A 25,414-nucleotide genomic window follows, 5' to 3' on the forward strand; every position below is an offset into this window, starting at 1 on the left:
TTTCAGGCTGACATCAGTGAAGTGTGAAAAATATTGTCAAGCAATCTTAAAGCACTCCACTATTTTCAGATAAGTAAAGCACTCAAGTATCAACTGTTACAATCGGGGACACATTCCCAGGGCAGACTGGAAATAAGTGCAGAAATGTGACCTGATATGCAAGCTCACCAAACTCAAGCCCTTTCTCAGATGACAGCCCCCTTCTACCTTGCAAAATGGTTCCCTCTAAACAGGTTTCTCTTAGATCCCCACGCTGGTATCAATACCAGCCCCACTCCTGATAGAGGCTGCAGCATAAGCAAAAACATCAGGTAACACTCAAGCACGCACTACATACCGTAATAAGGCTCAAAGAGCTCACTGGAAGCAGAATAAAAGTCCTCTAATTTAAAATCATTTGGTCCTTTCAAGGTCATGCCAAAGCCTTTCGCATGCCACTTCCGCCTCCACAAGACGTATTCAGAGAAGCCTCCAGGACCAGCACACACATCAGCAAAGTAGAGCAGCTCTGCATCTCGCTCCTTTATCAAAGGCCTCTGGAAAAGGAAACTGAGGAAATTCTACTGACCCAGTAACAGCTCCCATCAGTCAAACCAGACACACCATAAACTGCACTACTCAGAGAAGTCTCTTTCAAGCACCTGTTTTCCCAGCTAGTATCCTAAGGATTCTCCTGTCTCCCCACCTTCTCCACTCTCTGAGAAAGCACTGCTGTTTGAAAGTTAAATAGAGGCCCTCACCCCATGAAAGTCCTTAGGGTTTGTAAACATGTAGTCAAAGACATGGTCCATATTTGCCATCTTCATTGCAGCCCTGTGAACACATAAATAGGGACCTATTAAGTTTCAACCTTGGCTCCTAAGGCTGAAAGTGGACTAAATGGCAAAGGGGCTACACTACCAGAAGTTCTGCAAACCTGTTCAGGAAGAAAACTCCACGGATCATCTCATAGGGGTTAGACCTTGTTCGGGCTCGACGCATTTCTTCTCCATCCAGCTCATCAAATACACTCTGCACAAACAGAAACAAAATTGAGCTGGACCTGGCACAGGCTTGAGGGACAGGTAGGCATGAGCATTTCCTATCCTCAAGCTTCTCTCCTTAGACAGCAAACTCCATGCAGGGTTTAGTTCACCAATACAGAATGTTTTTCTGTCACATAATGAAATTCACTCTTCCTCTAAGTGTGCTGGTTTTGGCTGGGACAGAGTTAATCTTCTTCATAGTAGCTAGTATGGAGCTATGTTTTGGATTTGTGCTGAAAACAGTGTTGATAATGCAGAGATGTTTTAGTTACTGCTGAGCAGTGCTTACACAGAATCAAGGCCTTTTCTGCTTCTCACATTCCCCCACCAGTGAGTAGGCTGGGGGTGCACAAGAAGTTGGGAGGGGACACAGCTGGGACAGCTGAGCCCAACTGACCAAAGGGATACTCCAGACCATATGATGTCATGCTCAGTATATAAAGCTGGGGGAAGAAGGAAGGGGGGGATGTTCGGAGTTATTGCTTTTTGTCTTCCCAAGTAACCGCTATGTGTGATGCACCCCTACTTTCCCAGAGATGGCTGAACACCTGCCTGCTGATGGGAAATAGTGAATGAATTCCTTGTTTTGCTTTGCTTGTGTGTGCAGCTTTTGTTTTACCTGTTAAACTGTCTTTATCTCAACCCACGAGTTTTCTTACTTTTACCCTTCTGATTTCTCTTCCCCATCCCACTGTGGGGGAAGTGAGTGGCTGCATGGTGCTTAATTGCTTGTTGGGGTTAAACCACGACACTAAGCCAGCCCACTTCTTAAGCAAATTTAGTGACACTGAAGAATTCTGTACTTCTAGCTCCAGAGCCTGATAATGTGGTTAGCCACCTCAAAAGCAGTCCCAGCCTAAGGTATTTCTCTCACACATACACACACACCCTCACACTCTACTGAAATTTACAAGGGCATGATAAAATCTAGGAGAGAAGATGGAACACATAAGAAGAAAGGGATCTTATTTCCTTAGCTTGTTCAAGTCTTCAGCCTCTCAGTTGGACTAAGAAAGGGAGACTGTTTTCATGCATCTCTTTGAAGCCTGAAGTGCAAAACAGGTTGCTGAACAGACAGTAACAACCAGGATGCTAGGTCATACCAGTAGCACGGAGGTGAAACAGGATGTTCTGAGCTCTTGCCAATCACCTAAGTAAACTACCCAATCCTCTTCAATTATTTATTTCACTTACTTCCCCAAAACTTCAGTTCCTCTCTAAAGAAGGAGACTCACCTTGCACTGCAGGACATTATGTAAAAGCTCTTCACTACAGAACTCTGTTTCATCTTCAATCACCATCTTTCTCTGGAACAGGACAAGAACACAAATAACAATTAGCAAACATGGTATCAGTCATTGCAGAATGCAACCTATACCAGTAATGGATGAAGGCTGCCAACCACCTACTAGGCTGTATTAGCAAAAGCATAGCCAGCAGGCTGAGGAATTATTCTCCCGTCAGGCATCTTGAGACCATGTGTGGAATACTGCATCCAGTTTAGCACTCCCCGGTACAAGACAGACATACTGGAGCAAGCCCAGCAAAAGGGCCACCAAGATGATGAGGGTGCAAAAGCACCTAGTATACAAGGAGAGACTGAGAGAACAGTTTGTTCAGAATGGAGAAACGGAGATCCTATTGCAAGTAGGATTACAAGTACCCTAATGGCAGGATATAGAGAAGATTGATCTAGACTGCTCGAGATGAACAGCGATAGGACCAGAAACAATGGACACAAGCTGCAACACAAAAAATGCCAATTAGCCATACAGAAATTTTCTTTTGTCAACTGTGTTATCAAACACCGAAACAGATGCCCAAACAGGTTGTGAAATTTCCATCCCTGGAGATACTCAAAACTCAACCACACAAGGCCTTGAGCAACCTGATCTAGTTGGACCTCGTTTAAGCAGCAAGTTGCACTAGCAATCTCCAGAGGTTCCCTCCAGCCTAGGTTATTCTACAACTCTTTGACAAGGCAATTGTTTCAGGCTGAGTTCCTGAAATGCAGTTCCTGCATCGTCTTAGGCTAGTAAGTACCAAGATGTAAAAAACTACCTTCCCCACAGTCATCCACTCCTTCAGCTCCTGGGCATCAGGGATTTCTGTGGTACACTCAAGGCACCAGTCCACCTCCTCGTAGGCACTGGGCTGCAAACACAAGACATGGAAAGAGCCAAAGACATTTTTGCTAGCAAAATATACCAATTTTTGTAATCGCTCCCCCAAATTTGCCTCCCAGTCCTAGCATAAGGGGTTATGCCATGACTTTAGAGCCAACCACAGAGTCATTTTTTCCTAGTCTAAAATGCCTTATTTGTTTGGATTTAAAATTTAAAAAAACAAAACAAAAAAAACCCCCCACAAACCTCCACCACAAAAAAACCCACAGCATTTTCCTCATTAGAGTCTGATAAATAATCAAGACAAAGCAAAAACCTAGTACTCTTAAAGTACATTTTTGAGACACCACAAAAGATACAGTTGCCAAAAAACACCACACTTCCTGGTGGTGCTTTACACATTCTTTCTCCTAGTTCTTTGTGAAAGGCGCCCTCATTCCACAACTTAAGTCAGGCTTCAAACAATTTTTATAATCTTGGGAAGGAATTGTTTTAGCAGTTAAGATCAAAGTGATGCTACTCCTCCACAAAGAGAGGCTGCTAAGATCTACTAACCTTCTTATATTTATTATAGTAATATCATTCACAAGGGTTAATCATACATAACACTTAACTGCTGTGAGCTGTAAAAACACACTGGAGAATGAGACCTAAACCAATGAGCCTACAGAACAGGTCTCAAATTCCTGGCTCTCAAGGAATAACCTCTGATATTATTTTCAACTGCTGAAAACAACACAAGGAATGGAGAGCGAAGTACTATACATGCACCATGCATGACTTGACAACCATTGTTGCCCTTGACTAACAATGGCTGGGACCTTCTGGCTTACTCTCCAGCTGCCAGATCCCTAGGATTCAGTGTTGTGGTTTGTGTTTTTTGTTTTTAAATACAAACATACAGCAGCTCTTTCGCATCAAATAACTGGGCTTTACTTTCCTGACAACTATTTCTATTTCCCAATGTTCTTCCCTGTTGAAGAGCTTGACAAGACACAAGAATAGAACATCTGAGCATTTTATGTGGGACTATTAAACACACCCAGAAAAGACGTTAAAAAAAAAAAAAAAAAAAAAAAAAAAAAATCACCTATACAGGCATGAAAAATTATATACAAAATAAAAATGGTAAACCCAAAAGAGCATGATAACAATTTTCAATCACATTCACTACAGCAAACTCAGAAACAAATCCTACAGACCACAGCAACAATCCATCTAAAACCAGTTTTGTGCCAGAACATTAATACATGTGACAGAAAACAAGTTTTACTGTGCTGTTTTGGGACAAAATAAGGCCTGGGTCTATGCAGCAGAGCCACTTAATGGTAGCCAGTTGTATCAGACAACACTAAAGGTCATTCCCAGAGAACAAATCCTTAATACAGCAAGAGAAGAGGGATTCAAAACAGTAAGTACTTACCTCTGGCTCGTCCTGCCAATCAATATTGAGCTCCCCATCAAATCCTTTGAGGGTCAGCCCAAAGCCTCTCCTTCCCTTCTGATTGGAGGCCTCAACAATATCCTTCCTGCCTTGGCCATATTTTCCCAGACCTTCTCCTTCCCGGAAGCCCATCTTGGCCTATAAAGAAAGCAAAGGGAGCATACTGAGGCAAGTGGACTTGAGTTTATGTACTACTACTGGGGCCAAAGACTAGCAGGGAAAATGGCACATCACCCTGAAGTGACTTGAAGACATTGAGCATTTTTAATCTCAGTTGTAGCTTTCAGGACTTAATACTGAGTTCACTTCACCAAGGCAGGACACGAAAAAAACTAGATCTGAAGAATGATGTTTGAGGCAACAGCAAATTACAAAAGGTTCAGTAATGCAGGAACAGCCTGCTCAGAGGGAGAAGTAGTGAGGAGCCTGGAGCCATTCATCACAGTGTTCAGTAAGCATGGAAGGTTCATAAAACAAGAGATGCTGGCACAGGAAAAAATTCATGTTGTGATGATATTCTTTGTTGTGAACATGCACTCACATACATTTCAAGCATCAGTTAAAACTTCACCTAAAACTCAGAGGAGGAATGCAAGACACACTGCTCCTGAAACAGATTCCCATCTCTCAGGTTAAAAGAAGTATGTTGATTAACTGCTAGTTTTTCAGGCTTCTCCCTTCATAAATTTTAGCAACAAAAGAACAACAACAAAAAGCATGAATGCAGTCAATTTCACTCCCTCCAGTATGCATCTACAAGACAATAAGTAAATAAAAGACTTAAGGATTAAGTTACACTTTGAATTAATGTTATCCATCTACTCCTTCCTCTGAGAAGCAATAAAAACATTGTTCATTACCAATCTGTACTAGAAACAACACAAGAACATCTGGCAGGTTTTACACAAAGGTACATGGTGTTTTCCCACTGCCTTTGCTACCTGGCTCTGAATCAGATCTTGGAATACATAAACCAAATGTGACAGCCACCAAGCCTCTTATATACTAGTTTTCTGAGGACAGAATTTTGAACATCTAGTTAGTAATAAAGGACTATTTCCCTTCTACTTACCTAATGCTACCAAATCATTCAACTAGACCTGACATCACATCAACCTTTATATTCAAATTTATGAGGCCTTATAAACAAAAGCCTCCTAAATTCAGTAGTAAAAGCTCCTGTATTGTGGTGATTGAAAGCACACATCCTAATTGGCTCAGGAGAGAACTCTCCAAGTGAAAGACAGTCTTGTGCTATGATAAGCAAACTGCAGTCCAGTGCCAAAAATGCACATGGACAGATCCTGAATGATCAGCAACAGGATTTATCTACAGAGAGGCACTATCAGCAACTCTCAGCCTCTGGATCCCATTGAGTTCTGAACTCAGCAAGAGCTGAAAGTTCTTTTTTCATGTAGGTCAGCAGCGTTCCACCTCCTTGAGAGGCAGTATCTCCCTGTTTCCACTGCTAGTAGCAGCTAGCACTTCCCAGCTTCTAGCAGAAGACTGAACTTCTAACTTGGCAAAGGCAGGTACAAGCTGGCCTACCACCATGGAAAGATTGCTGACCCCTGCTCTTGCGAGTACAGCACCAGCACAGAACAAAAGGAGACCCAAATTCAGTTCCCCCTTGAGTCCCAAACTTCCTGTCACATTTCAAGTAATACACAACTATACATCTCATCTCTGCTGCCCTTGGAAATAAAATTTTGTTCCTCTATTATGAAGAATGGAAATTCTTTCAGGATTATGAGATACTCGCAATACCACAGTGACGACATTTGCATCAGGAAATAAGTGTAACAGCATGCACTGAAAGATACTCCTCTACAGCCTACTCTTGCCTTTAAACTCAGGAACAAGTTGCTGAATTTGGGACTACCATGAGACAGAGACAGTCAACCATTTTCTTAGAACTTCCTAAAAGTACTTTCTTCCCCACACTAACACTGTGCAATTAAGGGGTTGGTGATCACCTTCAAAGTTTAGTTGTCACAGTCACTATCATTCACAACTCCCTGACTTTCCAAGAAATTTCTGGCCTTACATAAAGCAGAGCAGCACTAATTGAAAGAAAAATAAATACTTTAATAATTAAAGTAATAATTCTACAAGGGTATGCCAGCCAGCCTCCAAGACCAAAGAAATTAATGTTGATCACAGAATTTGTTAAGGCCTTTCTTACAAGGCATTTGTTAACTCAAGCATTGCAAAATAACACACAGTAGGACTCTCTTTTCAAGCTCAGCAAGCTGCCTGACCCGGAGATCCTTCCCTTCACAATCACCTCCCTGCTCCTAGACATTGAACATGAATCAACTTTCTTTTTTAACAGACCCCCTTCAACCAAGCTCTCTCAGCCTCACCCAATTGCTCAGTAGCTGGCTGAAAAAAGCAGAGAACCATGCTACTGAGAGGATCAGAATCAAAATCTCATAAAACTGACTGGTCTTTTCACTTTGCTCTCATCAGGTCTTAATAGTTTGGTCCAAAACTATTTTGGCCTACCATGAGCTTTTGGGAGACACTGTTATACATTGAGTAGCGAGATGAAGTACCCTCCACAAGAGAGTCTTGTTTGAACTCGTTGCTGAAGACCGGTCTTTTTTCATCGCTCTCACTGTCAGACCCACTGCTGCTACTAGAAGACTCTGAAAACAAACAAAAAAAAGAAGTGAGAAAAGCAAGTATGAAAATAAAAAGAAAACGGAAGACAGACATCTCAGTAATCACATTAAGAACTATACAATGCGACTCATTAAATCCTCTCAACACACACATAGAAAGGACATTTCAGTATCTCAAATGTGCTACAGGAAGCATACAGGTGTAATATAAAATACACTGTGGAACCATCACCTGGTTATCCTCCCCTTTGTGTCAGGGATGCACACAACCTCTCTGAGCCAATGGATTCCAAGCCCCGGAAAGGGCTGAGCAAACCCCGTTACAGCAGCAAAGCAGGTCACAGCATGACCATGATAGTACATCGTGGTGTGCCTGACCTTTGCAATGATCCTGAGGAGCTGAGAAAGTCCACAAAGATTCCCTCCCAAGAATAATGACAATTACTGACACCTTGATAAAACATACTGTATTTTCCTCAGTTTCCTACCTAACTACAGGTGTAAACACATCCCTAACTTAATGAAAAATCCACATCAAGTACACAGGCATCTACCAAGTGGCCAACACTGCAGAAAGAAGAGAGAGTTGAATCCCTTAGTCCCCATATTAAACTTCAGTTTGACTCCACTACCCACCTCAGTAGCAAGGATCCACAAGTTCACTACAGCAAATGAGACAGTTTTTCACCTCTAGGGTTTACTGATGCATACAAACCCAAGTGAAAGATAACATCAGAAGACACCAACCTAGTTTACAAATACCCTGACAGAGACCTTTTCAATGTGTGCTCAATCCTTGTTGCTGAACTATCAGCTTTTAAGATTCAGGACTTGTGCCCCACATAACTACTACGTTAGAGTTTTACAGTATCAGTCTTTGAGGCTTCCAGCTGAAAACAAGGAAGGCCATGATTTAACTTGTGTTTGCAATATTATATATCCATCTTGATTTTCAAACATGTGTCACACAAGCTACATTTCTCTTTCCTTCACAGAGTTCTTAGATATGAACAGGATCACAAAGGATTTTGCTTTAGGGTCAGTTACTGCTTTCTGCCTCTCCAGTACACAGCTTCAATTAATTTTGCTGCCTGCTTTTGAGCTATGACTTATTTTCCAGAGGCTCATGATGTGCCTCAAACACAATACCGACTACACAAATCTCAGGAAAGTCCCTTCGCAACTCTTCTTGCTTTTAACATTTGCTAGGCCATGCTCAGCTGAGATCAGATCTCAAATCACTTCTCTCCCTCAACCTTCTTTCTTTCCTCGGATACCACAATGGGTGTAACAGACTACTAAACAATTAACCCTATCCAAAATGTTGTCCTTAAACTGTACCAACTTGTTTCTTAAACATTAAGGCTCACAGCCTATTTTGACCCATATATGAACTCAATAATCAAAAGGGGAAAAAAATTTTTTAAAAATATTGGTTTGAACTTTTTAGCTCAGCCCTGAGTGCACACAGCATTCCCTACCCCAGCCCTGACACCCTGCACCGCTAACCTCCTCACTCACCTCCAGCCTCGCCAGACAGGTACATACACCATACCCTGTCGCTATAACTACTCCCAAACTGACCCACCCATCTCCCATACACATCCCTTTCTATTTTCACAAGATGAAGGCTTCTTTGTGTGTTCAGACCCTTTCTCACTAATGCTTTATGACCACAGGAAAGCCCAAGACTCAGAAATAGCAGGCAGGACTGTGAGGCAACCTGAAGTGCCATCCTGGGAGATTTTAAAGCGCCCCGCAACAGCGATACCTATTGTGTAGGGCACTTGCCTCATCTTTGGTATACCCCAACCTCCAGGTGAGAAAGCACACTCGGACTTGAGAAAAAGTAGGCAATTAATTTAGTTAACTCTACAAACAGTTTTTCTTTCTGAAATCAAACACCTGTGAGCTCCCACAACTCCCCCCTCCCTCCCCCAAAAGCACACTGAGCCAGCAAAAGAGATGGTGCTACAATGTCAGGAGTCCCAGTCAACCTACCCTTTGTATTCATCTCAATTCCTCCTATCTGGAAAAATGTGATAAGATTACCAATTTTTTTTTATTTTTATTTTCTAAACAATGAGGGATTATGAAGTTTCTTTACAGCACAACACCCACAACTCCTCACTACTGAAAAACAGAAATAACTGCTGAGACTGAAAAGATTAATGCTGCTCATATATTACAAGAATCTTTACAGCTTTGGACCATGCACTTGTCACCTACTTCAAGTTCTATTTTCTATGTCTGAATGCATAAAATTACCAGACCATACTGTTTAGAGGAGATTTTTTAAAAAGCTTAAAAAAATTCACACAAATCCAAGGTGGCGAACAGAAATAATGTAGTTTTTCTCCTAAAGAGAGAGTATGCCCTTGAACTTCAGGCTATCAATTGCGATTTAGGAGACATGGGTTCAATTCCTAGTTACTATTTAGATTCCCCGCAGCAGCATATACCTTATCTCCAACCTTACCTTGAGTAGTATGATTACTAAATTGAGTTTCATCATCTGAAGTAGAACTAAGAGTTAATCCCAAGTCTTCTATCCTCTTCTTCTGCTTCTTTTGGGGGCTGCTAAATTCAGGTTCTGTTCTTCTCTTCATTTTTGCTGAAAGAAGATGATCACACTTGGTAAACGTTAAGCAAATTAACTTTCTCCTGCATGCTGAAGGGTAAGACGCAGCTGCATGGTGGTATAGATCATTTTATGGACTATTCAGTATTAACACTTCTCAACTTAAGTTTGCTTTAGGTAAAAGTATTGGCTTCTTTTGAACCTAACTCTTTTAATAGCTAGTCTAACTAAACAAACACGACATCTATGCAGAAGCTTCCCTATTGCTGATGACATGAATTTCAAACCATTTCTACAACCTACTTACCATTAAATGCTAGTAGGTGAAAACAACCCAGACGTCAGCACTTAGGTAACTAAAATACATGACAGCTGGTTACTACTACTGAATCAAAGATTCATTTTATCCAAACACACCAAAAAAAATGAGGAAATAAGATTGATCTCATGGAGAACACGTAAGGTGGAACCAATTTCTCACAAGAGACTCAGAACACCTCTGGCATCACCTCTGCAAATGCTAATTAATAAAAGAGCTTTCCTACATGACTTCTATAGCAGAACTTTATTAAATACGTGCGCACAAGCTGGGGGGGGTGTTTGTTTTTCGCCAGGAATCACTGGCAAGGTATCAAGCTTCTGGATGTGGCTGATAAACTTTGCATAAACCCAGAGAAAGGATTAACATTTAAAACAGAGTTAATAGAAACTAGCTGGGAAGGCCTGCAGAGAACAAGAACCAAAGAACAGGAAAGCAAGTGAAAATTAAAAGGCACAGAAGCCTAAGATCACTAGCTGAACCTCCCTGCTATTGATAAAAGGCAATAAAAACCTATTGGTGGTTATTCTACATAGGAATGTTGGGCTAGAAAAGATGCCCTAGGCCACCAATTCAAACCCTCTGTTATCAAACTTGTTTCCACAAACATATACAGGGCAGCTTAAGACCAATTCCTTTATTCACAGAATCACAGAATGGTTTGGGTTGGAAACATCATCTAGTTCCAACCCCCCTGCCATGGGCAGGGACACCTTCCACTAGACCAGGCTGCTCAAAGCCCCATTCAACCTGGCCTTGAACACTTCCAGGGACAGGGCATCCACGACTTCTCTGGACAACCTGTTCCAGGGTCTCACCACCTTCACAGTGAAGAACTTCTTTCTTACATCTAATCTAAATCTACCCTCTTTCAGTTTAAAGCCATTACCCCTTGTCCCACCGCTACATGCCCTTGTAAAAAAGTCCATCTCCTACTTTCTTGTAGGTCCCCTTTAGGTACTGGCTATAAAAAACTGGTCTCCCTGGAGCCTTCTCTTCTCCAGGCTGAACAATCTCAACTCTCTCAGCCTGTCTTCACAGGAGAGGTGCTCCAGCCCCGTGATCATCTTCGTGGCCCTCCTCTGGGCTTGCTTCAACAGCTCTATGTGTTTCTTATGTCGGGGGCTCCAGAACTAACGCAGTACTCCAGGTGGGGTCTCACAAGAGCGGAGTAGAGGGGGAGAATCACCTCCCTTGACCTGCTGGTCACGCTTCCTTTGATGCAGCCCAGGATACGGTTGGCTTTCTGGGCTGCAAATGCACATCACCGGGTCATGCTGAGCTTCTCGTCATCCCCACGACTCGTGGCTGCAAAATCATCCTACAACTTCACTGCACTACGGCTAATTCCCTAATTCCTTCACTGCACTATGGCACTACTCCCTTCCACCCAAAGTTCATTTACAGCCAACTCATATTTATCTGTTCTTCTGTCAATTTAGGATGTTTCTTTTTTTTTTTTTTTCTCCTTTGCTTACTTTCCTCTGACAAACTGAGAGCAATTTTCTATTTCTTCTAAGATACTCTCTTATTAGGTTAACGCATGCTTAATTAGGTTAACACTGCTAGCTTCCTCTCAAGATCTCCACCCTCCTAACCCTACTAAGGTCCCCCCGCGCATCTGCTTTCCTGCTAGAATTCAAACTTCGCAAAACTAACTGCGAGTTCAGGACACCCCAACCCTCAGGAGAGGGGCAGCTGTGAGGCAAAGCCCCTTCGAAGCACAACCCCAGGGGGATTCCATGATCCGCGCTCCACAAGCGGGCAGCACCCCTCCGACCGCCCGGCCAGCGCTGCGCGGGCACAGCCCTTGCTGGTGCCACACGGCAGCCTGCGGGCCGCTCCTCAGCCAGCCTGTCGCTCACGCCGCACCGGCCGCCCCGAGGGTCCGCCCGCCCGGGGGCCCCGCAGCCCCCCGCTCCCGGTACCAGAGGCCACGCGAGCCGGCGGGGGGCTGCGGGCGCGGCGGGCCGAGCCGCGGACCCGCCGCCCCAGGCGGAGGGCAGGCGGCAGGGAGCCCGCGGGAGCTGCCGGCAGCCGCGCCCCGCGCTGACCCGCGCGCGCGCCGGGACCGGGGCCCGCGGACAGCGCTCCACCGGACCGGGCGGCACTCACGGAAGAGGAGGAGGCGGAGCGGCGGCAGGCGGGTCCCTCGGACCGGCACCGGCTTCGGCTTCGGCTTCGGTTTCGGCTTCGGCTCCGGCTCCCGAGGGCCCCGGCGGCGGGGTGGAAGGGATGCGGGCCCGCTCCCGCGCCGCCACCGGCGGTTTCGTTTCCCCGCTCGGAGGCGCCGCCGCCCCGCCCTCTCCCGCGGGTCCTCCCCTCCCCGCCGGCGCGCGACAGTGACGCACCGCCCGCGCCGGCACCGACGGGCCCGTTCCCGCAGGCGCGCCGCGGGCAGCCTCAACCCGACCGCGGGCCCGGCCGGCGCCCCCTCCGCGAGGCCCCCTCGGGTCGCTAAGCAACGCCGGCGGCGCCGCGGCATGGCCGCCGCCTCTCCCCGCCGGGCCTGGGCCGCGGGCCAAGGGCAGGGCCCGGCTCTCTGGGGAAGCAGGTAGCCGGCGGCCTCAGTCCTTCGCGGTGGAGGTGAGGTAGGGGTGAAAATATATTGAAATTCTACGGAAAACGTTATACGTACGTAGTTTTTGTAACTATATTGTATATAAAAATGTATATAAAGTGTGTTATCGCACAAACAACTCGGCCACTGCCTTAAGAGTTGCACTTTCTGAGAAAAACGGCGCTTTTTTGTGCTTCTGGAGACCTACCTACTAAGGGCACCCCCGCGGCAGCGCCGGCCGCCGCGCTGCCGGACCGGCCCGGCCCGGCCGTGCTGGCTGGAGACAGCGCAGGTTTCCGAAGCAGCTGTCTGCCTACAGGACAGCCTATAGCCTGCTCACCGCCAAGCACCTCATACCATTAATTACCTACAGCTCTGCTACTTCAGTGGAGCCAGAACAGGTTTTGTAAAGCCAGTGATGATAAAGCTTTTCACACAAGAAAAGCCTAATACATAGCTATAGATTATTTTGTCATGAGGGTTTCAAACGCTAATTGAGCTGTCTTGTGCTTCACATTAAGCTTGAAAGCCAGGGGGCTGTACACTCAGCACACAAGCACAAATGCTTAGTCTTAAAAACCAAAACAAACACAGCAGCACCAAGGGACAGGAGTATACTATTTGGGAAGTGTAGTTTATGATTATCTATAGTTGCTGTAAGGTACGTGTCTAAATACATGAAGTTATGGCAAAAGGGACTGGCAGTAGAAAGGACTATGACCAGGAAGCAAAACATGGACTAGTCAGAGCATATCTTTGGAAAAAAACACTTAAATTGGGGGGGGGGGGGGTATATGGGCATGGCTGAATTATTCAATTGCCTGTTACGTGTTCTGCAAAGGTAAATAACAGTTGTTGCTAAGGCTCACCAACCACTAGTGTGGTAGATTACACATGCAGATTACACGTGCAACAGAAAAGCAATTGTCAGACTGATCTTGGAATCCATAGATCAGCAGGAGTTAAACAGCACACCATCCCTCTGTGATAGTCCCATTCCACAATCCATTAGCACTCCTTCCCCGCTATTCCTGCAGATGTTGATAAACAATATATTGCTCTGAAAGCATTTGATTATCACACTACATGACAGCTATCTTCCAACAGAAAGCAGCAAGTCTTGAACCTGCATCAAGCCTGCTGTGCATCAACTGTGACTAGCTCAGAGCTGTAACCTAAATCCTGGATGCAAGACTGAAAGCACTCAATGCCATGCCAAAACGGGTAACAGTTCCAGGCATGACATCTCCAAGGGGACATTCAGCTGCACAATCAAGTAGAAGAAAGGATCCAGACCTTAGACCAAAGGAGAGCACAGTATTACATATATGGACATCTTTTCCAGAAGCTCAACAGTTCACATGACACTTCTGTATGTCTAGTCATCAGCTCTGTATCTGATAGTAGTTTTACTGATGAACTTCGCGAACTGGGAGGACAGGTCTGCTTTCATCAGTGAAATGCTTTTGCAAGTGAACAGTATTATTACTTGACCTCTCTCTGTGGACCTTTACACACTATGCACCTACCAGTAACAGTGGAAATGGTTTGATATACCACTTATGTTCTTCATACTCTAGTGAAAAGAGGACACACTCAGTAATCACACCAAAGAACTACTACGTTACTAGGAGAAGCGTTATCCTTCTCTGCAATATGCATAAACACCAACATAACAAAATAAATACGTTGGTGAAATGAAATGAGCAGAAAAAGCGCAGCAACAGGAAAGAGATACACAGTAGAAGAATTTGCAGTCCTAGGTAAGCAGAGTATTTTCCTCCTACTCCTCTTCATTGGGAATGCCTGTTCCAATGTCAGCCTATTTCACAAGCATTTTGAGGAACCCTCCTCTCAGACATCCTAGAGAGCATGATGTTCACAAAAGAAACTTTCTAGAGCGCACACAGAAAATTAACATTAAAAAGGAAAGAGGAAAACTCAAGATGTAATGACTCCTTCACAAAAGAAACCTTACACTAAGATTTTAAGAAAGTTGCCTGGCCCACAGATCAGACCTACCTCCTCTGTTTAAGTCCTACCAATCAAACCTGTCAGAATGCACTACTTCCTTCGGACAGCATCATCATTCATGCACCTTTTTAATGGGATCTTTCTTTAGTGGAAGAAGGTAAGAGGTATGATTGTGTCTATTAGGGTAGCCACAGCCTTGAAGAGTTGGGTTGTCTTTTACCAATTCCCAAATACAGAAGCTTTTCAAATAACTTTAAAATAGTCACACTGCTTACAGTAATCAAAACATGAAGTGAGATAGTCTGTGTTTTCTCAAAAAATCTAAGACAACTAGGAGAAAGACATTCATCTCAGTGGTTGCACCAAGGAAGACTAATGCAGAAATGGATTTATATTTTCCTTCTTAAACAAAATAAACATAGAAACAAGAAAGTACCTACAAATAGCCAAAGAAATATTACAGATGAGAAGGGCTTCCCCCATCCTCTTCTCACAGTGTAAAACAGTCTTTTTCATGTAACAGCAAAGTCAAAAGCGTATGCCACTGAAAATGGAACTTCACAGAAAAATTAATGACAGGATGAGGCAAGACTTGCTCAGTCTTTTAGGGATAAGTGATATGCTGTGAGGGTAGTACAACCCACGGCTCAACAGCAATGTTTTGTAAACAATAAAACTAAATGCTTCCTTCTGTGCCTTGTGGTTGCCTACAGGTGCTGCTTTCCTACCCTGCCAACAGGACATTTCACTAATTCAGACAGCAGCACTTCTGAAGAGGCAGAGGTTCCTCTCTGCTGCCAACAAGAACTATATGTGGTTTCTGAAGTCGTTGCTAATAACTTCTGGATGCACTGTTTCCCAATTCTAAAACCCTTTATGCAAAAGCCTGAAGAGGGAACAAACCAAAGATACTACATGAAAAGAGCACTAGCTAAGGAATTCTGGAAGCTTTTATCTTCTCCATCCCTATCTAACAGAAAATGAGTAACATCAACAGAGCAAACTGATGGCCAGCAGCTCAGCTTACCATGCATTTAAGCACTTAAGGCTGACAGGGTCCATAATCCACCCTTTGTTACCTTTACTGCCAGAGGCCTGGGATGACTCTAGCTGCCATATGAAATTCAAGAGGAAAACCCACACTGGCACTTTTTCCTGATATACTGCTCCTGCCTGCTGGTGGGGATGGCCAAGTTCTCGAATAGCTTAGGCCATTCCCTCTGCTGCCTGAAATAAGGGAAGCTGATGTACACATTTAAACATATCATTCACTAAGGGCAGTGATGCATACAAACTATTACATTACACCAAGCAGGTCACAAGTGATCATGGAAGCCTAGGTTTTGTATGTCAACCATCCAGCATAACAGCAGTTTGTTCTCTCACAATCCCAATTATCTTTTAGAGATCAAGCTTCTGTACATTCATTTAAAAGATAAGGTCCTTCTTCCAAATGCTGCTAGTTCTTAGCTCCAGCCTCTTCATAGAGTCTCTCCTTCCAGATGTCCAGTCCACTCATTCAGCAGTAGTCAACCAAACACCATTAGGTTGGTTCTGGGCAAATGAGTCTGCAGTAACAGTGTTTAGAGAATGTAGTAGCTTTCATTATAGTAAGAATCCTCCTCACCGTCCTCACTGTCACAACTGCTCATCAACAAGATGGAGTAGATGGAAGAAATGACACCGCTGTCATTGTCTGTGGCTGGTTTCACCAACACTTTCCGTTTCTCTGCATTCAAAACACACAGATACAAAAGTTAGCAGTGACCACTGTACCCACAAATGCTAAATTACTAGTTCTCTTTGAAACTTATAGCCTCTCATTGTTGGTTTGCAATAGGTCTTTCAAGCTGCAGGGCATAGCCCTTTTTCTTTTCCATTTTCAGCATTAAAAGACAAAGGGTTGGGGTTTTTGTCTGTTTGTTTTCATAAGTTTCCTATATGCCTTTTCCTGTTAAGAGAGCACAAATGAGGAGACACTCTCCATCCCTTCGCTGGCACACAGTTACCAATAGAAGTGGCTAACTATTACAGTGCCTTGCCAGATAAGTAAGGGGGAAGGAACAAAATGTGCTAAGGAGCTCTCAAACAAGTAATGGTTGTTCAGGACACTTACAGCCCCATCAAAATCTCCATACGTTTAAAGAGTGCAAGCTGTTCCACTGGTGCCCATTCTGCTAAGGCCCTTGGGAAGCTCTGAGCTTCTCAAGTGCCACTTGCATCATCATTTCTCTTTCAGCTGGTTTCTTCGTAGGAATTCATGTTTAAATAGACACATAATTATCTTTGTCTCAATCAAAATGTTTCCTTCACTGAATAAAAAGACTGCGCAGAAACAATTCATCCTTCCTCCTGAAGTGTGTCACAGTGAAGCTAAATGATTTCCTACTAATAGTCATTTATATAATTAGAGCATCTATCGCATATGAAGGTAGGCTATGAGCTTATTTCCTTTTTGTTCAAACAAGCATGAAGACCACTGGTTTACCATACAGAAATGAAGTGGGCTCCAATGAAGGCACCACCTTCATCTAATCACCATTAGCTACCTGATGAGACACTTCAATAGTGCTACAGCATACTCTGCAGAGGCGCATATTACAGAAGAGCAGTGTCAGTTCTGCAGAGGTGAAAGCAATTCACAAAGCCAAGCTGGACAGCCTTTGAGCAGCGTAGCATTTCCTGAGGGAATCAGACTGAGTTGGTTAAATAGGTTATAATTTCAGGTTTGAACTAACACTGCTTAGTGATGTCATTCTGTGTCACCATGGAGAATCTGAAATGTTTCAAAAACACCTTTCATTAGGTAAAAGGCTTCACACATTGCAAAATGAAGGATCATGCACTCACTTCTATGAGGGGAAAACAAGACAATTACTTAAGGGAACACAGCAATAGAATTTGTTAAGGGGTAGCAGGAAAAGACTTCAACATTTCAGCACCTAGATACCAGTGTCAAGCGTTCTAGAAACAAACTTGGAAGAGGGAAGCAGAATAGGAATACCCCATACTGGAGTTTTACTTCAAGCCGTCACTGTCATGCACAGTCTTTTAGCTACAACTAGGCAAGAGGTTACGCATTTAAGCCACAGTGGCTTTAATTCCACAAAAATTAACATGGCAGAGCAACTGCCAGTTCAGCCATACACTTACACAACACACACCAACATTCCTTTCAGAGATTTCCTGCACGAGTCTAGCACACAGAAGAGAATTCAGAGCTTCTCATCAGGCACTGCTCTGCTGAGTTTTTGCAATGCTGTAGACAATAGTCAATCAAAAGGTGCCTGGTAAGTTTTTCAAGGCCCATTCTATGTAGTTTTGCTTTTATTTAGCGATCTCTTTGAAACAGCATAACCTTTAGCATGGTTAAGTTGTCCTGCTCGACTGCGGAATTCATACCGAAGTCTTTTTCCAAACTTTTTACTAATTTTACTTTACTGTGCAGTAAAACTAGTTACACAACATATCTTATAATTAATTTTCTAGTGTTTCTGCTGCATTCCCCGAGCATCTCCTTGGTATATAGGTGCCAAAGCTGTACAAAATAAATGGAATGAGAGATTGTACTCATCATGCCACATCCACCCACCTCTCACCTTTCCGCTCTCTGATAAGGGTCAGGCGATGCTTTTTCATTTCCACATCCAGTTTTTCTACCATCCTGTCAATGCAGTTATCCAGCACCAGAGAGCGTGTCTTTGATTTGATCTCCTGCCTGCAGATAGGGCACTCCACTTTACGTTTCGTCCACTCGTTTATACAGTAGGAGCAGAAGCTGTGCGCACAGTTCAGAGTGACTGCCTGTGGAATTCAAAGGAAGGTTACTTATCAGCGTGCTCTCACAAGCATTGTCAAGAAAAAAAAAATACTGAAGTCAGAAAAATATTAGATGAACACTTCCCATAAGGGAAGCGCGGGGAGAAGCCCAAAGCCCCTTTTCTTTAGCCTTTGTAGGGGTTACACACAAAAACTCTCCCATGCCAGACTGCAGACAAGCTTTACAAGTTGGTTAATGGATTCACCGTAGATCACAGCAAGTCAGAAACACAGATGAAAAGAAGTAATTCTATTATAAGTTTCCCTAATTTGAAAAGTATAAATTACGGAAAAATTCAGATACTGCAGAATAGCATCTTAAATTACTAAGAAACCAGAAATTAAAATTTCAGCTAGCTCTTAAGTCATTATAACAAGGCTAACACATCAGGTTTCCTGTAGTAGAAATGAATGTAATGAAACCAAAGTTCTAGCAAAACACAAACAGAAATAACAGTCTACATTTCAGGCATAGTCTATCACTTCTAGAATCAAATGAAAGCAGGCCGATTTCTCAAAGAAAGAGTTTATCTGAACAATATAAACGGTTCAGGACTTGACTGAACACTACACCTCCCTTCCTTTACTAACCTCTTCCTATATCTAAACCTGAAGCAGTCCAACTCTAGTCAACTTAAAGCATGGTCCACTACAAAATCATTCTTCCTCAGGCAGGCTGTCAGCAGCAGCTCAGAGCACCAGTTCAAAAACACCCAGAACTGCTACAAGCCTATAAACATCTTAGGATTAAGCACTCATCTCTATGCAGGTAGAGACATTAAAGCTGAACTTGCTGCCCAGAAGAAGAGTTAGGGGAGACAGAATGGATTTCTGGACCAAACCTTACCCACAACTCACTGTGGGTCTGTTGGGACTGTTAAAATAACAAAGTAAAGAAATAAGCTTGAATATTGCTTTAATAGAAGTAGGAAAAGCTTCTCAAGTCTCTTCTTTACTGGCAAACCCATACCGGTTTAAACATACCTCAATAAAGTGCTCAGAACAGATCGTGCACTGCAACTCATTCTCCAACACGTCATTCATCTGATTCAACACCTCTTCTTTTTGGGCTCTCACCTTTTCCTTCTCCTCCTAGCAGAAAAGTACATATGGTCATGTATCAACAAAGAACAAGGTTTTACTCAATATAATATTGGCAGGAAGTGCATGTGCAGGGGAAGGTAGTACAGGTAGAAAATCTTACAGCTGCAAGTCTCCACATGTCAAGTCTGTGTCTATTATATACCCAGATCTGCAACCTCTCTCCTCTTTGTAGTCACAGCAGTATTGAGAATATTCCCACCCACTGTAGAGAACTTACAAGCAAGAACAGCAGCTGTTACCAAAATTCCCTTCAGCCTAAAGAAACTACCAGCTGGATCAATCTTTTCATAATCTCTTTCAACCTCTTCCTGGCATGAGTTTGGCTTAAGTCAACAGAATAGTTCTTTTGATGTCTTACATAAAGAGCAAAATACCTCAAATATTAAAAAAAGGAAGCATAAGAATTCTAAACATTTACTTGCATTTAACTGCCCAATTTTTTTTTTTTTTGTTTGGTGTTAAATTAGGCTCCTAGGTACCTGCTCTATCTTCTAAAAATAACAGAGAAATTCTTCCTATTGAAGCTATACTTCAAACAGCAAGACTTGCAAAGATGACATAAAAAAAAAAAACCATAAAGCAAACAGCCAGAGGTGGATAATGTAATAATTTCCAAGAGTAAGACACAGGAAAGGATCTCCTTAATTATTTTCCACTCATCACCTTGTGTCAAGAGCAGGAAGAAATGTGGCTTATCTCATTCATTATTCAAATTCCACATTGTTTTAACCCCACACTCCCTTGTAGGACTGCTGGAACACTGCAGTTTTACTTGAATGCACTCTTAACTGAAAATGAAGCACCTCACTTTTCAAAACACACTCTCGGGTTTTTTTTTGGTTGTTTTTTTTTTTTTTGTTTTGTTTTGTTTGTTGTTTTTTGTTTTTTAAGAAAGGGTGGAATGGGCCCACTTCTGCACAACACACAGTTCAGGTGCTCTGGGCTTTCTTTATGATTGAGAAAGATCTAGTAAGGACTGTTCAACACTAATTTATGAACAGGGTATGGTGTATCCTCTCCCAATCCTGGAAACTAGAGTCAGCTGCCATGTCAAAATACAGGAGTTTTTCCACTATGGGAGGCAAAGTACACTCAAGACAAATGTTAAATAAATAATTTCCTCTGCTGCAGCATATCATGTTTCACTTATGAATAAACCAGAGTATTCAGTTATTCCTTACCTTGGTTTCTTCCAGTTCTTTATTCTTGGCTCGAATTATCTCCTCAAAATCTTTTTTACTGCGGCTCAGTTCTTCCATCAAAGCATGATGCTATAACAATACCATCCCAGAAATTATAAGAGTGCCATTATAAGCTATCCTATTAAATATACATGGCCATAATCATGAGGTTCAGTGTACTAATTTCCCCTGATCTCCTCCTAAAAGAGTAACATATGTATATATGAATTGGGGTGTTAAGGCAGTTTAGCCTTAACTTGAAATTGGAATGTAGTGCCAGTTATTTATGACCTTCCCAGTGTCATGGCACTTCTCATTCCCTCCCCCAGGTTACTCTTTCATTTCAGTTAGGTTTTACGGTCACCATTTTGAGTGCATCTGAGATGTTTGAGCATCAAGGGGTATTTGACACATAAGGATCACAAAAACCTGTCACTGTATGCAGGGTTACCTGAAGCTGTTTTCAGATTAGCTTTCCAAAAGGAAAGGCCTTTTGGAAAAAGCCTAGGAAACCTACGTGCATGGCAATCTCTTTCAAAAACATTCCTAACTAAGAGTGAAATTTTTTTCATCTGGTTAAAATTGCCAAAACAACTACCCCAAAACAGATACCCAGCAGACAGACCTCACAAAAAAGCCCACCAGCCCAAAGACCAAATTCAAATTAAAAAAAAAAAAAACAAAACATGGCAGCTACTTAATGGCTTCAATCTGAGTGCATATTCTCACAACATTTGCTGGCAAATAACAGCTCCCACAAAGCAAGGTCTGCCACTTTCTGACAGAAATTTGGTCTGTAGATGAAGATCATCCAGTCTGCACCTAAGGCAAAGTCCTCATCTTCTACCAAGAGGCCACAGCAGTGAGAAAGATTTAAATATCTTAGTTACACAGTTAGATCAAACCTAGACTCATAACTACTTGCCTCTTGCAGGACCTGGGCCAGCTGCTCCTTCAGATTCTCCTCCCCATGTTGCCACTTTATTCCCCGCAGGAGGGGGAAGGAAAAAAAAAAAAAAAAAACAACAACAAAACAGACTTGAAGAAAGCAAGGGACAGAAAATTACTACTTTGCACACTCTCTTTAGAGGATATGCTTAAAGAAACAACGCTGGTTTTCAGCAAACCCCGAGATGTCCCACTCTAATATTACACATGTACGACAGAAATTAGAGCTATCATTTACTGTGAAGAGTTGAAATGGATATATCATTTACAGTTACATACTTGGAACACCTCCACATTACTCTAGCTCTAAAGGCACCAGCATGTTCATAGAACCAAAGAGGTCAGCAACAGCTTAAACATGCAAAAAAGCTGCAACTCTATCTTTGAGCACATTCAGAGAGGTCAGACATACTTACAGCTCCAGCTGAACTTCCCATTGTGCCTAAGCGTACAACTCCAGACTTTCTGTACTTCTCATACAGGTATCTTGCCTTTAGTAGCAGACTTTAAAGGAACTGATAAATTACGAAACTCACTCCAAAATGAATTTTTACTTCCTTTAAACCATATTTTGAGCAAACTCAAATAGAAAGACTTCAGTTTGTTATCTAAAAAAGCTACTTAACATACACATACTGCTTGAAAGCACTTAGAGATTGCAAGAAAGAGTTTCTTGAAATATGAAAAAAAAACCCCTCCCTCCCTCCAGGGATTAAGGCATACAATAACTCACTTGCTTGGAAAAGGAATGGATTTGCTATGCAAACTGGGTATTAATTCAGCCATATACCAAGAGAAATTCATGCTTAAGGTGAATACTTTTCAACTTGTCCTCTCTGTAACCACAGAAGATCAGGCAGAGACTTTTGATTTTTTTTATTCAAAAACATGCTTTTTTACTAACTGAAATGCTTTACTACCTTGCTGTAATGAACCTGTTTGTTAAAATTTTTAAAATTATTTTGCGCCTTTTTCCTAATTCCCCATGGAGCCCAATCCCTTCTGTCTCTGCACTTTCTTTTGGTACCATGCCTGGAAGTGAAATACTTCCATGACAATTTTAACAGGAGTAATTCACACAAATATTATTTGTGTTACTGTATGGTTCAAGATCTTATTTTGGATCAATGTCTTATATTAGGCATTCCATAAAAATGAAAAAACACAGGCCAAAAAGATTACCACCATTATACCTCTAGCTTCTCTTGCTCTTTAGAGAATGTCCTCTCCAGCTCTTCCACCTGCTGCTGATGATGCTCTTGTTCCATGCACAGCTGGTCCTGCAACTCCCGCAGCTCCTGCTCCATCGCCAGGATCTCCTTCTGAGCACACTTCCTGCGCTTCTGCTTCACATTCAGAACCGCTGTCTGCTTCTCCTGCACTTTGACCTTTAACTTCATTATATCTACTAGAGTTTTCCTCAGCATTTCCAAGCCAGTCCATGACTGTGCAAGACCAGAGCCTTTCTGGTCCTTATGGGGGACAGACACGGCTTTCTCAGAGTGGACAGGGCTACTACGTGCTGGACCACTATCCTCCTCACTTGGTCCAGGAAAAGGCAGCTTGACATCCATCTTCTCTGTTAACCGTTTGGCCTCTTCTACCCCTCCCCATGATTTACCCAAAGGTTCATTGTCACAAGATACTCTGTCTCTTTTGGATCTGGAGTTTGAAGGGCCTTCTGATCCAGATGTCTCCAATTCCTCCAAACCAAATTTACGTTTAGTTCTTGAACTCTTAGCTTTCCCCAGGTCATTCCTTTGGGCTAAAAATGGTCTGATTTTCTCCCATTCCTCTTTAATTACTTCATACTCATATTCAGCAGTCTCTTTGTTTTCCAAAGGTACTCCCAACTGGATACGGTCTCCTTCAGTGATAGGATAGGCTTTTGAGGGATCCAGGCGCTGTTTGTTAAGCCAGACTCCATTTAGACTCTGCAAATGAAAAGAGAATCAGCAAAATTTAATATGCAGTCACAGAGTCCTCTGCAAGTTATTTCTGGCAACTGTAAACATATCCAACCTCTTCAGTGTTGCAATCAGAACAAGCCACCTCCTTAAATAAACCTTGCAATATCCAATATATTGGCTTAGTGTCCCAGTTAATGCATTATATTATCTACCATGCATTATTCCTGCATTACAGATTTTTGTACAAGCACTAAGAACAACATTAATATATGTGCTTGTGCAGAAGGAAAAGAATGAACTCTAAGGGGAAAAAAACTGCCCAAAAGCTTCAGTAATAAGAACTAACAAAAAAAAGAAGATAACATAGAATATTGCAGTAATTATTCTTGACAATTATGTCACCTGAAATTCAAGAAGCAACTAGAAAAAGGAGCATAGCTTATACTGCTTAAAGAAAAAGAGACAGTTCTCCATAAATACAGGGAGAATATAAACAAGAAAGAAAATGTTCTTCTAGAGATAATGTTCAAAGCAGAAAAAGGGGTTTTAAATTAGACACTAGCTCAAGAAATAGTTTTGAAAAACAGCAAAACTGATCTGTGCTCAAGACAAACTGCAGAATCATTAACTGACATATCTCAAGGAGATTCAATAGAACAACTTGACAAATGGGTAGCAGTAATAACACAGAGGAAGTGTTAATAGTTAATCTACCACAGATGTTTCCAATCATGCAACAACTGTTACATTTTCAAGTTTATACAAGTACTGCCACAGAGTTTTGTTTAAGAGCAGTGTAATTTTAATAGTAGCTACTCCATTCCTTTCTGACTAATCAGCTGTTGACCCAAACATCCATCAAATCTGCATGATGTGTTGAACATTTTTGTTCTACCAGTGCTGTTTTAAAGCAAGTTACTGATTTTACAGTTTTCAGCCCAAATGAGAAAGTGGAGAGACTGTGATATAAAAAACAGATTACTGAAGTAAAAGTGAGACCTAGCTGAGGACTCTAATGTCAACACTTTATTCTAATCAGCTGAGGAGGACTTTCAGAAGAAACTCATTTGAACATAACATGAAGCATGGTTTTTCTAACAATAGATTCTTGTTGTAGTTGATTGTATTAAAGCAATTGTGTCACTACAATAAGGAGTATCAGTTTATCCTTTCATTAGCAGTACAAGCACATTATCCTTTTGAATACTGCCAAAATTCATAGGATTTTTTTTTTAAGCAAGCAACAAAAAACAGGTTCACAGACTGCAAAGTGCCCTTGGCAAGACTACAATTGTCTGAAAAATGCTAAACCAAGAGACAAATCTATATACAGAAAGCATATTCGGTTTGCATCCCAACTGCAGCAGACTGAAGCTTCCTGCTGGAAGTGCACAACTGGCAAGTCACATTCGCGTAGTCCTTCTATCACATTTATACGATATTATATCATAGCCCATATATTGTTTGAGCCCAAACAGGGCATTCTCTTCAGTGAATCTCAGAGTACAAGGTCTTTAATCAGTCTCTGTACCTTGTTATCCTTGACAGTCCACTGCCCTTCTGCATTTTGCTGGAAAACACAGTGCTTACGAGAGATCATCAAGGGACAGGTTTTTGACACCAGCTGGTACGTGAGATCTAATCCTCGGCCTACAGTTACCTAAAAGTAAAGTAGTTTAGTAACTGCAATCAGCAACGACACGGTAAATTCAGTTTATTTCATTTCAATGTACAATGTCATTTCAATATATGTCATTTCAATTTAAGTACAGCAGAAATCTATCTAGATTAGCATC

General features: G+C 42.3%; 1 protein-coding gene across 16 annotated transcripts in view; it reads right to left on the reverse strand.

Moving 5' to 3' along the window:
* Nucleotides 1-25,414, reverse strand: part of CMTR1 (cap methyltransferase 1) — a 45,835-nt gene that overhangs the window by 17,632 nt on the left and 2,789 nt on the right. The window contains exons 2-15 of one of the 16 annotated variants that reach the window (XR_005933854.1): nt 25,150-25,278; nt 22,902-23,642; nt 21,686-21,748; nt 20,761-20,850; nt 19,460-19,567; nt 18,256-18,460; nt 9,702-9,836; nt 7,104-7,246; nt 4,575-4,733; nt 3,087-3,179; nt 2,261-2,332; nt 917-1,011; nt 741-813; nt 338-549 (exon numbers count right to left, since the gene is read on the reverse strand). Coding sequence is in view for 14 of the 16 variants with exons in the window: in XM_041128455.1 (XP_040984389.1) it covers nt 338-536; nt 741-813; nt 917-1,011; nt 2,261-2,332; nt 3,087-3,179; nt 4,575-4,733; nt 7,104-7,246; nt 9,702-9,836; nt 18,256-18,460; nt 19,460-19,567; nt 20,761-20,850; nt 21,686-21,748; nt 22,902-23,642; nt 25,150-25,278 (2,305 nt within the window). In the remaining 2 variants the exon portion in view is untranslated. Of the gene's footprint in view, nt 1-336; nt 550-740; nt 836-916; nt 1,012-2,260; nt 2,333-3,086; nt 3,180-4,574; nt 4,734-7,103; nt 7,247-9,701; nt 9,837-11,743; nt 11,905-11,936; nt 12,083-12,237; nt 12,285-12,314; nt 12,437-14,768; nt 16,386-18,248; nt 18,461-19,459; nt 19,568-20,760; nt 20,851-21,685; nt 21,749-22,124; nt 22,224-22,901; nt 23,643-25,149; nt 25,279-25,414 lie in introns of those variants that run through there. The other 15 variants (XM_041128456.1, XM_041128455.1, XM_041128458.1 and 12 more) reach the window with 15 other exon arrangements.

Source organism: Aquila chrysaetos, chromosome 13 (genome assembly GCF_900496995.4).
Source record: "Aquila chrysaetos chrysaetos chromosome 13, bAquChr1.4, whole genome shotgun sequence".
In the NCBI taxonomy this organism is placed as follows: domain Eukaryota; kingdom Metazoa; phylum Chordata; class Aves; order Accipitriformes; family Accipitridae; genus Aquila; species Aquila chrysaetos.